At 54.1% G+C, this 14,286-nt stretch overlaps 1 protein-coding gene across 1 annotated transcript; it reads left to right on the forward strand.

The window, feature by feature from the left end:
* Window positions 1-1,427: 1,427 nt before the first annotated feature.
* On the forward strand, window positions 1,428-11,110 carry Alx3 (ALX homeobox 3). The gene is made up of 4 exons (XM_038312065.1): window positions 1,428-1,704; window positions 6,806-7,122; window positions 10,271-10,399; window positions 10,802-11,110. Exons 1-4 carry the CDS (start codon window positions 1,428-1,430, stop codon window positions 11,108-11,110), a joined length of 1,032 nt encoding a protein of 343 aa, XP_038167993.1.
* The last annotated feature ends 3,176 nt before the right edge of the window (window positions 11,111-14,286 follow it).

The raw sequence follows: 14,286 nt of genomic DNA on the forward strand, positions 1-14,286 counted from the left end.
CTCTGCCCAGCCTGCAGTCTGTGATTAGGGGCCCTAATGGCCATAATGCCTCCAATGTGGTGTTTAAGCCAATAAGGCTTCAGAGAAGTTATGGTATGTTTAATAATGGCTTAATGACTCCTTGTGAGATGCAAGGCTTCTGGTTCCTGTTTGGCCTTGATTTACAGCCCAACTCTGGCTGAGGACAGCCAAGAAACCCCCTCTAAGCCTCCAACGGAAGAGGGAGGTGTTCACACCAGGCCTCTTGGATTCCTTTAAAAATTGAGAATTCAAATGAAATACAAATGACGTCTGACTCCCCACCCCTCTCGCTAATCTCCAGGGGCACTAAAAATACAAATGGTTTAACCCAGACCTAAGGGATTTTTAAACTGGAGTCCCAAGGACCTCTGTCTGGTATTTCTTCCCAACTCTTAGAATGCAAAGAGCATTCTATTTCAGAAAAGCTAAACTATACTCTAATCCCATGTCTCCTTGGGGCTGGGGAGACTCACCTCCTGGGAAATGCATCCTACTCTCGCTATGTCCAAAATAGCAGGCCTGAAATAGTCCCTTTGCGTCCCTGGACACTCTGAGAGGCATTTATTTCATACTGCTCAGAGGGACAATGACCCTTCTACTTCTTCCATACCTGAACCAAGAGCTACCTTGAAAGACCACGGTGAAGCCCTGGGAACCTGTCTGCTGCCTGGCTTTGGAACTCATCACCAATATGTAGAAAGACCTCCACGGTCAGATGAAAACACTAAGTGATGGGTTCAAGGAGCCACAGCAGATTAAGGATAGTATCCAGGCCCAAGATCCCCAAGCCCCCATTAGCTTAGAGCTGTTACTACAGTGCCCAATCACTCACTCATAAGTCTGTGCAAAACCAGTGTCTAAGGGAGGTGTGATTGCTTCCCCCCCCCCCCACCAGCGACCCGCAAAAGACTCAGGTAAAGGGTAAATCAACCACTGTAGGGGGCTCTCCACTCAGGTCTCAGAGAGTATGTTGGAGGAGGGCGTCTACCCACACTGCCTCACCTCTCGGGGGACAAGAGCCACTGAGATGGATATCAGGACTCAAGGGTGCAGCTCAGAGCCAAAACTCACCCGGACTGGTAGACAAAGGGGATCCTGCCCTCGAAAGGAAGCTGCCTTCCTCTTCCTCTTCCTCTCTTCCAACTGCTTGTGATATCGGCTGGGGTGAATCAGGGGGATCCTGGGCTCCGAGGGGTTAACCCGCGCGGGGCCGCACGTGACGTGGATGGTTCCAGCATTAAGTCAGAGGCGCGGCCCCCTCTCCTGCCCCCCACCCCCCGCGGCGCGCGCCGCTCCCCGGGGCTCCGCGCCCCCGAGCCCAGGTCCCTCCCCCTTGGCAGGCGCTCACAGGCCGCGCGGGTAGCGGGAGCCCCGGAGCCCCGGCGGCCTGTGAGCCCGGAGCCGGCATGGACCCTGAGAGCTGCGCGCCCTTCTCCGTGGGGCCGGCAGCCGGTCCCTATGCGGCCACTGGGGACGAACCTCCAGGCCCCCAGGGGACTCCCGACGCAGCGCCTCACCTGCACCCCGCACCACCCCGAGGCCAGCGGCTTAGCCGCTTCCCGGCCTGCGGGCCCTTGGAACCCTACCTCCCAGAGCCCGCTAAGCCGCCCGCCAAGTACCTGCAGGACCTAGGGCCCGGCCCGGTGCTCAACGGCGGCCACTTCTACGAGGGCCCAGCGGAAGGTAACGCGCAGCAGGACCCCGTGTCGTTCCCCCTACACCCCCGGTCCCTCTAGGTTTCCCCGACCCCCTCTCCCGCTTTCCTGCTTCTCAACTTTGGGCCGGTCTCTTATTTCCCACGGTTCCCTCGCTTGATCGCTACTGGCCTGGACAGGCAAGGCCAGTGCGCTGGGGACGGCAGAGTTGCCCGTGTCCCCGGCGGCAGCAGCAAAGGGAGGCGGGAGGTCAAAGAAGGGTTGAGTGGCGACGATCTTGGGCCCATTCCGGCCTCGAAGGCGACAGAACCTGAAAGGAGGGATCATGCTCATCCCTAATCGGGCCTCTGCTGCCACCAACCCAGAAGCGGAGACTGGATCGAGGGCCCGGAAGCCTAACTGGGCCTCGACGCTGGGAGAGAAGAGCTCGGCTTTTGTGTCTGGCGCCCGTTGACAGAGCGCATAGACTGGGTCTCGACTTGGTGGCCAAGCTGGACCCAGCGAAGGGCTGTGGCCTGGACTTACCCAGCTCTCCACGTCGGGCCCAGACTCTTCAGGAAAGGGTGCTGCCGTTGCCCTTAGGCGCTCCGCAGAGTGGCGGTGGCCGATCGATTCCCTTAAGTGCCGGGGCCATTGTCAAGATCGCATAATTATGTTCTTGTTTCTCAGACTAACCTTGTCTCCCCGTCACGGGGATGGCCGCCCTCCTTGCAGTTGGCATCCCGGCACCGAATCGCCACCTCTGAGCCGTCGGAAGCTTCCCTGGACAGTCCTAAACCCTAGGGCGCTTCCCGCTCTGGGGGCAGTGTGTGCTAAGGCGGGTCGGACCGTGTTATTATCTGAGAATGTGCCTGACTGGCCGGGTCTGGCAAGACTGGCTTGCCGCCCACTGTACCCACTGACCCACCAGAGTCTCAGCGCCCACGCCCACCCCTTGTATGCTGCCACACTTCGCAGCCCAGATTCTGAGCTGGATCTCTCTGGAGATTCGCCCATGCGGCAATCGCTTGCACTTCGCGGGCCTCCTCGGAGTAGCTGGGCAGTGAGCAGCTTCGGCCTTCGTCCGGTTCGGGTGGTGGGAGTGTGCAGGGGAGGCCCGGGAGGTGTGTTGGGGTCATCGAAGGAAATGAGCAAGTCCGCTGAGCTTCTCGTCTAATGCCCTTTGAAAGAGGCTCTCCTGATAAAAACCACAGTTGGGACTTAATGAGAAGCAGTTGGCCTGGCTCCTCTGATCCCTGCCAGACGGCGGCATCCGCGCAGCGCCCAGAGCACCGCCAGAGACAGGTACCCGCTTGGATCGGTGTCGCACCCCGCAGCACCCATCCCACAGTAAGGAGTCTCCGCTGCGCAGCATCCTACACCTACTGTTCGGGTTCTTGGACAGCCAAGAAGCTGGTGGTCTCATGACGAAAAGCAGTGAGATTGAATAGGCGGGCAGCGAGTCTGTTCGCGCAACGAAACATGGCTAAAGAAAGTAAAACGACGCCAGCAACAACCCAAGGGGAGATGGGGAAGTTGAACAAAACAACGGATTAGAAGTTGAAGAATAAAGGTCACAGGCTAAGTCAATCGGTGGGGTGGAGAAACGAAAGAGAGTAAATGGACGAACGAAAAGAACACACCGCAGATCGAATGAAGCGGGAAAACGAGGAAGAAAAAGACAGACAGACAGACAGACAGACACACAGAGAGAGAGAGAGAGAGAGAGAGAGAGAGAGAGAGAGAGAGAGAGAGAGAGAGAGAGAGAGAGAGAAAGAAAGAGAGAGAGAGAGAACAAACGAAAGAAGGGGTACTTCCTAAAGGGATAGCGCGCATCAAATGCAACAAATGAGCTACGAAAACTAACGATTTGGGATTTGGGTTGTGCGGGGAGACAGGTCAAACGCAAAGGAAGCGCTGTGGAGCGAGCTCGAGCCTGGGCTGGGGTCCTGACCGCTGCTCCCTCTGACGCCCTGACTGGAGCTCTTCGGTTCTAATCTTCTTCGTTGCACATGGATCCTTAGTAAAGATGCTTTACACACCACACACACGTCCCTGCCTTTAAATTATCGGTCTCAGGAGCGTTGGCTGGTCTTTGCTGAGACCGGGTTGTTGCGCGCTCGGAGCCTGGCTCACATCGCTTTTCTCTCACCTGGCGTCCCCATCCCGGCTGCCTCCGGCCAGCACTTTGCAAAGAGCGTCCTGCCCTTCTCCCGACGCGGGCCTTGTTTTGTCCTTTCCAGCCACCCATCCACCCTCCTCGGGTGGTACCTATGTGTGCGGGGGTAGTTCCTTCCGGCTCTTCCAGGGTTGCCAGTTTGTCCTTAAGTTTGGCTCTCTGACCTGGGAACGAATCCTCTGGAAACGTTTCCTGCTAGAGTTCTGCCCGCCTGCCTCAATTGAGACCTACAGCCCCAAGACCCTGCCGACCGGGGAGAATTTAAACCTTTGGCTAAGAACCTCCGAGGAGAACACCACCGCTTCGCTGGCGTCCCTGAACTAGGTGCTTATTATGGACTTTAGGTCTCCCCGAAGAGCAGCGGTCAGAACTGAGGAAGCCCAAGCTTCAGAAACTACCATGACTCATTTAGAGACCCAAGCATGACGACAAAAAAAAAAATGGCGCATCTTAAAGCAAGGCTTCCGGGAAAGCTGAAAGCCAGGTGGCTGGTTCTGTGACAACAGTGGGTGCCACTGATCCGGACTTTGGAGCACCAGGATTGATGCTGCTCACCAACCAAGCTTGAGGTGACTGTAGACAGCTTATGGTAGGGCTGTGGTGTGCTTCTCCCTCGTCAGGGATGCTTGAAGGCCGGGTCAGAGATAAAGAATCTTGACCCCTGTTGGCATATTAAAGGTCCCAGTCCTTGCACCTGGCTTTCACTCCTACAGAGGGTTTTTTGCATTCCTGCAGTTGTGCAGGCTCGGGATCCTCTTTACGCTTAGCTTCAGGTTCCCAGTGGCCAACAACCAACTTGAGTTCTCTGTCTGGACCACCCCCAATGTGCTGTAATAACTGACAATAGTTCAAACCTCAGATGAGTTCCTTGACAGAACCACCTTCCCCAGGCAAGCTTGAACTGCTGGCGTCAACTCTGAGACTGCCTTCCTGAGGGGCTCCTTTCCTTTTCTCCCATTTGTCTCTGCTGTCCCTAGGCCTGACTCCTCGGGAAGCTGCTTGGGGAGCTCTGAAAAGCAGCTGGTTCCTGGAGTCCTCCAGCTAGAGCAGGGAGGTTTGAGGGAAGGAGTAATGAAGAGAGGGAGCAGTTGTCTGGCCCTTAGAGAGGACTATAGTGGAGGGGGGGACAGGCGTGAGAGAGGAGCAGAGGTCAGCAGGCTTAACCTCTCTTGAGGGATAACTGTTCTGCTGGGTTTTGATCTCTTGACTTTATCAGCTTATGGGCTCAAGATCAGGACTGGGCCCTAGATTTACTTTGAGCTGGCTCTTCTGGGAATAGGGAACAGACACTGAGAGTTAGGAACCAGAACACCTCAGGGAGCTCTCTGTGGTGGTGTTAGTATTCCCAAGCCCTTGTCCTGAGTTCCTCTCACCCATTTTCTGCCTGAAGTCCACTCTCACCTTCCTGAGAATCCGAGACAGCAAAGTTCTTCCCTGCCAGGCCATTTTGAGGGTCCTGATATCTCCAGGGTGACCCATTCCAAGCTCCCGGCTCTCTCTGACAATTCTTTATTATGTAGTTTGACTTCTTTGATTCCTCCTTCCTAGCAAGATGTGATGATGGGAGACGGTAAGGCCTGCGGTATGACTGCGTGACCTGTGTGTCATGAAGGAGACTGTCGCTACAAGCTGGCATAGCCTGAGGCCAGGCCTGGTGTGACTGCCTAGGTCTTCAGGACACCCATGGGAAGCTTATTTCACAGTCTGGGTGGTCCCGAGGGGGTCACTGACTACTTTCCAGCTGAAAAGGACTTTACCCAAGTTGCCCTCCAGATGGGGACTCCTCTTATTCAGGGTGCCCCTCCACACACACACACTTACAGCTGTGATCTTGACATTAAGTCTTCAGGAAGAAACTGCTTTTTGGTGCCAGTTAGCTAGGCCTCCTGAGGGCCAGGCCCCCATTGGAGATGGGCCTGGGGCCAAAGAAGGGGCCCTCTGAGTCAGCAGGGCGTCTTTGTGGCGTCGTGGCTTCCATCCCAGGAGACTGTCTAGGGGGAACTTTATAGGGACACTGCTGGGGGGTCTTTTCCAGAGGGAAAGGGTGGGAGATGACCGTGGTGACCTGTTTTCCACCATGCCAGGTCAGTCATGGGGTTCTGGAGTGAGAGCATATCAGAGGGAGGCTGCTGGGATCTGTTCCCGCCTGGCCTGTTAATGGAGATGATGAGGAAGCACTCAGACAAACCTGGGGGGCAGTAGACAATGCTGAGGGTAACCGGGAAAGGGGGTTGTGGTACTGGGTCCCTCAGAACCCCGTCAAAGCACAGCCTATCTGGCCTCCACCTTTCTGTGCTGGACCCTAAGCTCTTGCTCTGACCTCACAGCTTTAGAATGAATGAAGACCCGTGATTCCTATGGAATCGTCATTGTACCAGCTTGCTCTTCATACTTCAGAGTTGGGAAAGTTAATACTAATGTCAGTGAGACTTGGACTTCAGAGAATAAGGCACAGGGAAACCAGCCAAAGGTGGTCTATGCATCTCTGTCCATGCCTGCCTAGCCCTGGTAGCGAGCTCATGCCGGAGGGCCTGGGAAACCAGGCCGGCACAACCAGAACAAGAGAGCACTCTAGAAGGGGTGGGAGATGTCAACCACCCCATCCTTAACCCCTGCCCCCACCCATGGCCCTGCCAGGGTGGCAGTCCCTGCTGTGGCGCCAATCCTGGCACCTCCACACCCTCTGGGACACACCACCACAGAGCACTTCCCCGAAATGAACCCCCCTAAGGCCCTAGAAGATCTGCCCAGACCACAGAGCACATGGTTCCCCAGGGCCCCCTCCCCAGCTGGAGGCTCAACAGTCAGGACTCTGAATGCCAGGCTCCCAGGGAGGGTGGCTGCCAGGAGGAAGAGCAGGGGAAGGAGGAGGGGGCGGAGACTAGAACTTCAATGCTCCTTCCCTCCCTCGATTCCACCCACAAAAACCCCCTGTTAGGTTTTCATCCTCCTTTTTGTGTTCCCATTGCAGCTGAAGAGAAGGCCTCCAAAGTTGCCAGCTTCCCCCAGCTGCCCGCGGACTGCCGAGGAGGTCCCAGAGACGGGCCCTCTAACGTGCAAGGTTCCCCAGGTCCCTGCCTGGCCAGCCTTCGCGTCCCTCTTTCCCCGGGACTTCCTGACTCCATGGAGTTGGCCAAGAGCAAGAGCAAGAAGCGACGGAATCGCACGACCTTCAGCACGTTCCAGCTGGAAGAACTGGAGAAAGTCTTCCAGAAAACCCACTACCCGGATGTGTATGCCCGGGAGCAGCTGGCTTTACGCACGGACCTGACTGAGGCCCGGGTACAGGTGAGGCCATGGTGGGCACCAGATTTTCTGGTTGACACAGTCGCTCAGACCATGGACCAAGTCGCTCAGACCAAGGAAGGGCTAGGAGAGGTGGGCACTAGTGTCTCACAGCGTCTCCTTGCCCAGCTCCTCCTGGAGGCTGGCCTTTGGAGCTCACCCTTCACACTCAACTCTACTGTGACTACAGTCTTTTCTCTATTCCTAATGAACTGCATTAGGTTAGGGCCAGGCAGTCTTGCATTAGTCTCTGGGAGTCCTCTATTATTTACCAGCTAGCCAGATGATTTGGTGTTTCTGTTGCCCACTTTTGGGAAAGGAATTACCAGTAGCAAGCCAGAGAATTTTGAGGGCCACAAGGTGGAAGATGTGAGTCCTGAACACATAACAGTGCTGCTTCTGAGGTGGCTGGCCAGGGTGTGAAGGTGACTTCAGAGCGTGTCAGGCTCACCATGAGCCAACAACCAGCTTCTAGCTCAGAGGACTTGACCAGGAATGTTCCCCACCACCACCAACAGGCTCTTCTGTACAGAGACCAACCCTTAGGGCCTTTGGCTATTGCAACTGCTTCACATAGTGGGAAACCCAGCCAGTGAAGAAGGGGGAGAGAAGGGGGAGTGGATGCTGGGAGGGGGAGAAGGAAAGCTGTGCCCAAACGTGTTGGACGTGATGGAGAACATGAAGGTGACAAGCAGGACTGAGGTGGAAAGGACTTTCATTGAGAGTCTGGCTCGAGAGGAAGAGTGGTCACCCGTGGCCTTGCTTTGGTTCACAGTTTAGTCAGAACAGGCTCCCCAGTGGCAGAGAAGGGTTTGGGGTTCTAGAGAAAGGTGAGGTCACTGCTCTGGCAGAGGAATCTGCTTCTCCTTCTGTGAGGAAAGAGAAGTTCTTGTTAATCACTCCCGGGATGTGGCCCTTTAGAGACTCGAGAAGATGCTAGGGTGGGGGCCAACTCTGACAGACGGTGGGGCCCCACAGGCCGCTCTACAGAAGCCAGCACGGTTCATCAAGCAGGCCTGATAGCCAGATAGGACTGGAGAGGCTCAAATTATTTCCTCTCCCTGTCGTGTCCTCCTGCTTTCCTGTCCCGTCTAGGTGGCGGCTAAAACTGTCTTCTATGACTGTCTGCCAAGGTTCTTCAAGCTATGGAAACAACCCCAGATTTTACAAGCTAAGAGAGTCCAGAACAGGGAGTCTCTGGAATGTTGTGTTGGGGTGGTGTCTGAAATGCGTGGTGTGTGGGGCAGGGGCACCTCCCTCACTCCTCTCCAAGATCCTCCCCCTCTTCTTCCTCCTCCTCCTCCTCCTTTTCTTTTTCTTTTGTTTTTATTTTTTGGGGGGGACTGCTTTTGAAATAGGGTCTCATTCTGTCTAGAACCTATCCCAGGATACATTTGACAGCCCAGGCTGGCCTCAAACTAATGATCCTCCTACCTCAGCCTCCTGAGGGCTGGCAATAACACACGTTTTAGGCATGAGCCACCAGGCCCAGCTCCTAGGCCTTTCTGACCCTGGAATAATGAAGGAGTAATAATCATGGAACCCCCAAACCCAGTCCAGAAGCCTCCCCAACCACCAAGGCCCTAGAGAACGGGGAGGTTCTTCTCTGACAGGAGCATGACACTTACCATAAACCCCACCCCATGAAGGGGGCTAATTAAGACCACACATGTGACAATGGAGAGGGCGACTCCCAAGCCCAGGCAGAGGTCCAGAGTGGAGAGGCTCCAGCAGGAAGTGGATGGTGATAGAAGGTTAATTGCCAGTAAAGGCCTAATGCCTGAAGAGGAGGAAGAGGAGAGAGAAGGGCATACATGGTGGATACTCTTGACCCTGACCAGGCCTGCCCTGGGATCCCAACAACCTGGAAAAGAGGAGAAGAGGGAGATGCACAGCCTCTTAGCTATCAAGTTACTGGCCTGTGTGAGTAGAGGTAATTGTGGAGAAAGGAACATACAAGGGCTGAGGACGTTCTCATCCCGGACAGAGTAGCGGGGTTTTACACACATATAAAAACACAATCACTGCTCTTTCTATTTTTATCTCTACATGGCTCCCTAGAAAACAATGGTTGGTTTGTGTGTGGTTGGCTTTGACTTCGGTTTTGGATTTGAATCTTGGCAGGGTTACGCGTATTTTAGACTGACTTCAAACTCAGTATGTGACTGAAGCTGGCCTTGAACACCTAATCCTCTAACCCCTGCTCCCCAAGTTCTGGAATTACAGGCATGCGCCACTGCACCCACCTTGGTTTTGGTTTCAATATTACCAGCATCTATTCCACAGCTGACATGGTGTTAAATGAAAGAAATAGAATTATATGTGCCAATACAAATAAATAAAATAGGAGAGGGTATATGCCAAATTCATCACATGTGTGCTCAGATGTGGAGAAGACATATGACCCCTCACCTGCCAAGAACACATGAATGATGGAGAAGTAGATTCCCAAAGAGAGCATGAGGAAGGTCGGGACATTACAGAAGAACCCAGACTGGATGACATGTTGAAGAGACGGGCAGTCCAGGAAGGGAGAACTTACTCACAGGCGGGAAGGAACAACACAGCAGGGATCTGAAGAGAGAGGTGGGTGGGAGCTTGGGAGGCATGAAGGAAGAACAAAGAGCTATTGCATGGCAGGACAGAAGGCTATGGAGATGCAGGCAGAGACCTAAGCAGCCTTGCTGGGCAGTGGGCTCTAGGCCAGGGCTCCCAGGGAGCCACTGAGGGATTAAACAGGACCATAACCTGAAGAGGAATGCCTTAATTCATTGGATGCTACAAGGCAGATCAACCAGACTCCAACACCCGCACACTGGCGCACCTAGGAGGTATCCTGGGCCCCTGAAGTCCACAGGCCCCCTTTTCCTACAACACTATGACAAGACCTAGCCGGGCTGAAAACGAAGAGAGTGACTCAGCCTGGGAATGCTTGCTGGGGCTCCTGGGGGCCAATAGTACTGCTCTGGGATGGGACCTCTCCCAGGCTCCACTGGCTCTGGAAATAATGAGGATTCTCTAAGCTCCTGCCACTTGGGATTTTCTGACTTGATCTAGATCCCAGGAGAGGACTCAGTGATTACCCTCACCCATTAGTCTCTAGTCCTCAGGACTGCTCTGGCACCCCTTAACCCTTCCCAATGGTCCCCAGGTCTGGTTCCAGAACCGCAGAGCCAAGTGGCGGAAGCGGGAGCGTTATGGGAAGATGCAGGAGGGGCGGAATCCTTTCACCACTGCCTATGACATCTCTGTGCTGCCCCGAACTGACAGTCATCCTCAGGTGAGACCTTTAGCCCCACCCTTCAACAAGGCCTGACCCTGATCTATGGGGTTGCCAGTGAGAATATGCGCGCCGAGGGAGGAGGGAGGGGCTGCAGCATCTCCTGCAGCATCTGGGTGCTGTGTGATATGGGCAAATCATTTAATTTCTTCCTCTGCAGAGCAGGGCTATTGCCTACTCTGATACACACAGAACATGGAGGAATTAAGGAAGAAAGCATAGTTTCTGAGAAGCCATGGTGGGGACATCCTGGATGCCAGTATAGGAGGGATGTGACCCTGGGCCTAGTGGAGACTTCTAGAAAGTTTCTGAGGCTTCAAGGATAATGAGAGAGCCAGCAGGGTAAGATGCCAGCTTCTGGGCCAAGAAGTTCATAGCTCTTCTTTTCCCTTCTCTTTTCAGCTTCAGAACTCCCTGTGGCCCAGTCCAGGGTCTGGGAGCCCAGGGGGACCCTGCCTCATGTCTCCAGAGGGCATTCCCTCTCCATGCATGTCCCCATACTCCCACTCCCACGGAAATGTGGCTGGCTTCATGGGGGTGCCAGCCTCCCCTGCAGCCCACCCTGGCATCTATTCCATCCATGGCTTTCCTCCTACCCTGGGAGGGCATAGCTTTGAGCCGTCTCCAGATGGTGACTACAAGTCTCCAAGCCTTGTCTCGCTCAGGGTGAAGCCCAAAGAGTCCCCCAGCCTGCTGAACTGGACCACGTGATGGGTTGCACGAACACAGACTGAGCTGCCCGCTCCTCTTCCTTCTCTCACTTGCTCCTTGCCCATCTCCACCTGAACACCAGACAGCAAACCCTTCTGCATCCGTATCATGGGTGGTTCCAGAAGCTTGGGAGAGGATCTGGGACCCTCAGCCTCCTTCAGGGAACAGGCTACAGGGTCTTATCTCTTACAATAGGTGGGACTACTTGAAGAGACTTCAAAGCATGCAGGACTCTTCCTTATAAACCGGGTCCCCTCAATCAAATTGGGCAAGAGGAAAGGTGACAGACGCTGCCTTTTTCCTCAAGACTTTCTAATCCGGGAAGCCAGTCCAGGAAGATGGAAGGAGGTGGCAGACTGAGCAGGGAGGTGCTCTCTGTGGCATTTAGGGCTGGCCACCAGGGGACATTCGCTCAGCACCTGGAGCTGACATATGCCCAGAAGGCTATAGTCAGTTTGATAAAAGGTGGGGGTCTCCTCTGCCCCAAGCATCCCTCACATCTTTCTACCCTCAGCCCAGTCTACCAACATACTTGGAGTCATTTTCTCCAAGGGGCAGGGAAGAAATTCCACCAAACATTAAATATTTGGATTTGTTTTCACGGAATCAGGTTAGAACTATGCCATAGAAACCAGATTGGATGTTGATCAAAATAAAACAGATTTTTTTTCAAGCCTCTGAGGCCCTGAGATCCGGATCCCAATTTTTGTAAAGATGCCTTTGTTTTGTAGTAATAAACACAGTGGTGGTTTTTTCATTCTGAGTGGCTGTCTATCCCCAACGTGCGCCATCCTCCGTTGCTTTAGGATTAACCTGTATCTATGATCTAGGTTGGGCCAAGCCCTCCTGTGGAACAGCAAGAATCCAGGGGCTTCTAATAAAAGGTGCGGGGTCGGTGACAGAACCCTCAAGGTCAATGGATGCCATGCTTGGCTCTGTCACCTGCATCAGCTCACTGGCTTTGGCAGGCCCCAAGAGGCTTTAATGCACCGGGGCTCATTTATTTGGTAGGGAAATTCGAGGGTGGGAACAGAAGTAAGAAAGCTGAGGAAAGCTTGTGGTTGAAGTGACCACGAAGAGAATCGAAGGACAGGGATCTTATGGAGGTTTTGAGTGCCTGTGGGCTGGGACCCCAAGTGCTGGGGGCGGGGCAGCTGTCTTCTCCCAGATGCCCCAGAAGAGCGTGTCTGAGCTGTGGGGTAGAGACAAAAGCCAGAACTCTTTCTTGTGGTTTTAGAGTATTACCCATTCTACCCCTCATCCCCTGCCTTATCTCTGGAGCCTGGAAAGGCAGGAAAAAAGCAGGCCTGGCCCTCCCACCCTCCCAGTAAACACAACCACATTGCCCTGAAGAATTCCACTCAGCCCAGCCCTGCCATCCCCCACCCCACGCCTCATCTTTCAGGCACAGAGAAACCCAAGCATGCAAAGACACATGGGTGCTATGCTTATTATCAAGGAGAGAACAAGTCCCCCATCAGACTGAATTTCCTAACCGAGACAGTTACCATGAGGTGGCCGTGCAGCTCTATAGACGGATCCTCCTTCTTTCTTCCTTTCCCAGAGAAAGCTTCTGGTAACTTCCTTCTTCTCTATCCTGACACTGGCTGAAAGAGAGCCCTGTCTAGGACTGCCACTCACTGGTGAGTCTCCTAGACTTTTACTCACTGGTCAGTAAGGGGATCAGGGCTCAAGTCGCCATTTCTGATTCCGGGGTACATACCACTTTCCTAGAAATGTCTTCATTCAAGGAGTGGTCAGGGCTGTTTTGACCCTTACGCCCTGCAAAAGCCAGAGAGCCATTTGTACTAGGTGGTTCTCTTGCTGTGATATAAATCCCAATGAAAGCAAGTTAAGTAGGCAAGGATTTATTCTGGCTCAAGGCACAGGCTTCTGTTCTGGTTGTTGTTGTTTTCTTTCAGAGACAGGGCTCTCTGTGTAGCCCTGGCTGTCCTGGAACTCACTTTGTCAACCAGTCTGACCTCAAACTCAGAGATCTGCCTGCCTCTGCCGGGAATTAAAGTTGTGTACCACCGCCTCTTGGCTGCGGCCCAGTTCCTACTGTGCTGGAGGAAGCAGGGCAGCTGCAGCGTGAGGCGGCTGTCACATTGTGCTCACAGCCAGGAAGTACAGCGGAGTGTGCTGCCGCTCAGCTTGCTTTCCTTATTTCCGCCTGGGACCTCCGTCTGTGGGATGGCACCGGCCGTAGAGGTAGAAAGATGTCTAAGGCCTTCCTACTCTATGCTAGGCACTGTGCTACGCCAGCGACAGCAATGGCCAAGAAACACACTTTCTTTTCTCCTAGTTTAGAAAGAAAGATGGAAGGAGAGAAGTAGAGAGACCCTGTGAAGCTCAAGCAAACAAAGCTGACTAAGGACAGAAGAAAATGACATTGAGTCCAGGATGAAGTCAGCGAGAGCGGTGGAGCCTAGGGCAATGCTTAGAGGGCCTGCGGGGAGGGCACAGGGAGGCCGGATGCTGGCTACTGGCTCCCATCCAGGTGCATCTGCCCACAGCTCATATTTTTCTGTCCAGCGACAACTGAATGAAGAGAAAGCTAACTTTACAACCGCCCACTTCACACATAATGAATACGAATGGGCACCCCGGAGCCTGTCTCAGGGGATTATCTGTGAGCTGACAGGTCCTCCCACCGGCTGGGTCATCCCAGCCAGCCTGTCCCCTGGCTGGGGCACAGACAGCCCCTCACCTGCTTCCCATTAGCCATACACCCCTCCTCCTCCATGCCTTTAAAACACAGCCCCCAGGCCTCCAGATACCTCCAGATACCCTGCCTCCAAGCTCACTCTAGAGGTGACTCCCAGCTAGAGCCTGTCGTTTACCAAGGTCGGTGGGTTTCTCTCACTCCTGGGCAGGGAAAAGGAAGTGACTCTACCTGGAACCCCAACTTCAAGGGCCGAGTTGTACTCAATCTGTTTTTGCTGAGGCTCTTCTGGGTCCCACTGAGAGCCAAGCGCAGATTGAAGCTTATGCCTGTTATGGCGGTGCACACTAAGAGGGTATGCCGAAGAGACAAGGGTAGGAGGGTCACAGAGTCCGTCTCTAAATCACGGTTGTGGCAGGAGCATCGACTCCACGGAATTGCAGGGCCCGAGCCAAGCTGACACATTAGTCCAGGCTTCTTCCTCAGTCAGCAGTAGAGACTGTTTCCCATC

The sequence above is a fragment of the Arvicola amphibius genome, chromosome 14, assembly GCF_903992535.2.
Source record: "Arvicola amphibius chromosome 14, mArvAmp1.2, whole genome shotgun sequence".
Lineage (NCBI taxonomy): Eukaryota > Metazoa > Chordata > Mammalia > Rodentia > Cricetidae > Arvicola > Arvicola amphibius.

Excerpts from the sequence above, each read along its gene's own strand:
- Alx3 (XM_038312065.1), top strand. The coding sequence starts at position 1,428 with ATGGACCCTGAGAGCTGCGCGCCCTTCTCCGTGGGGCCGGCAGCCGGT. Across the intron at positions 1,705-6,805 it reads CTACGAGGGCCCAGCGGAAG|CTGAAGAGAAGGCCTCCAAA; the intron begins GTAACGCGCAGC and ends TTCCCATTGCAG. Across the intron at positions 7,123-10,270 it reads TGACTGAGGCCCGGGTACAG|GTCTGGTTCCAGAACCGCAG; the intron begins GTGAGGCCATGG and ends AATGGTCCCCAG.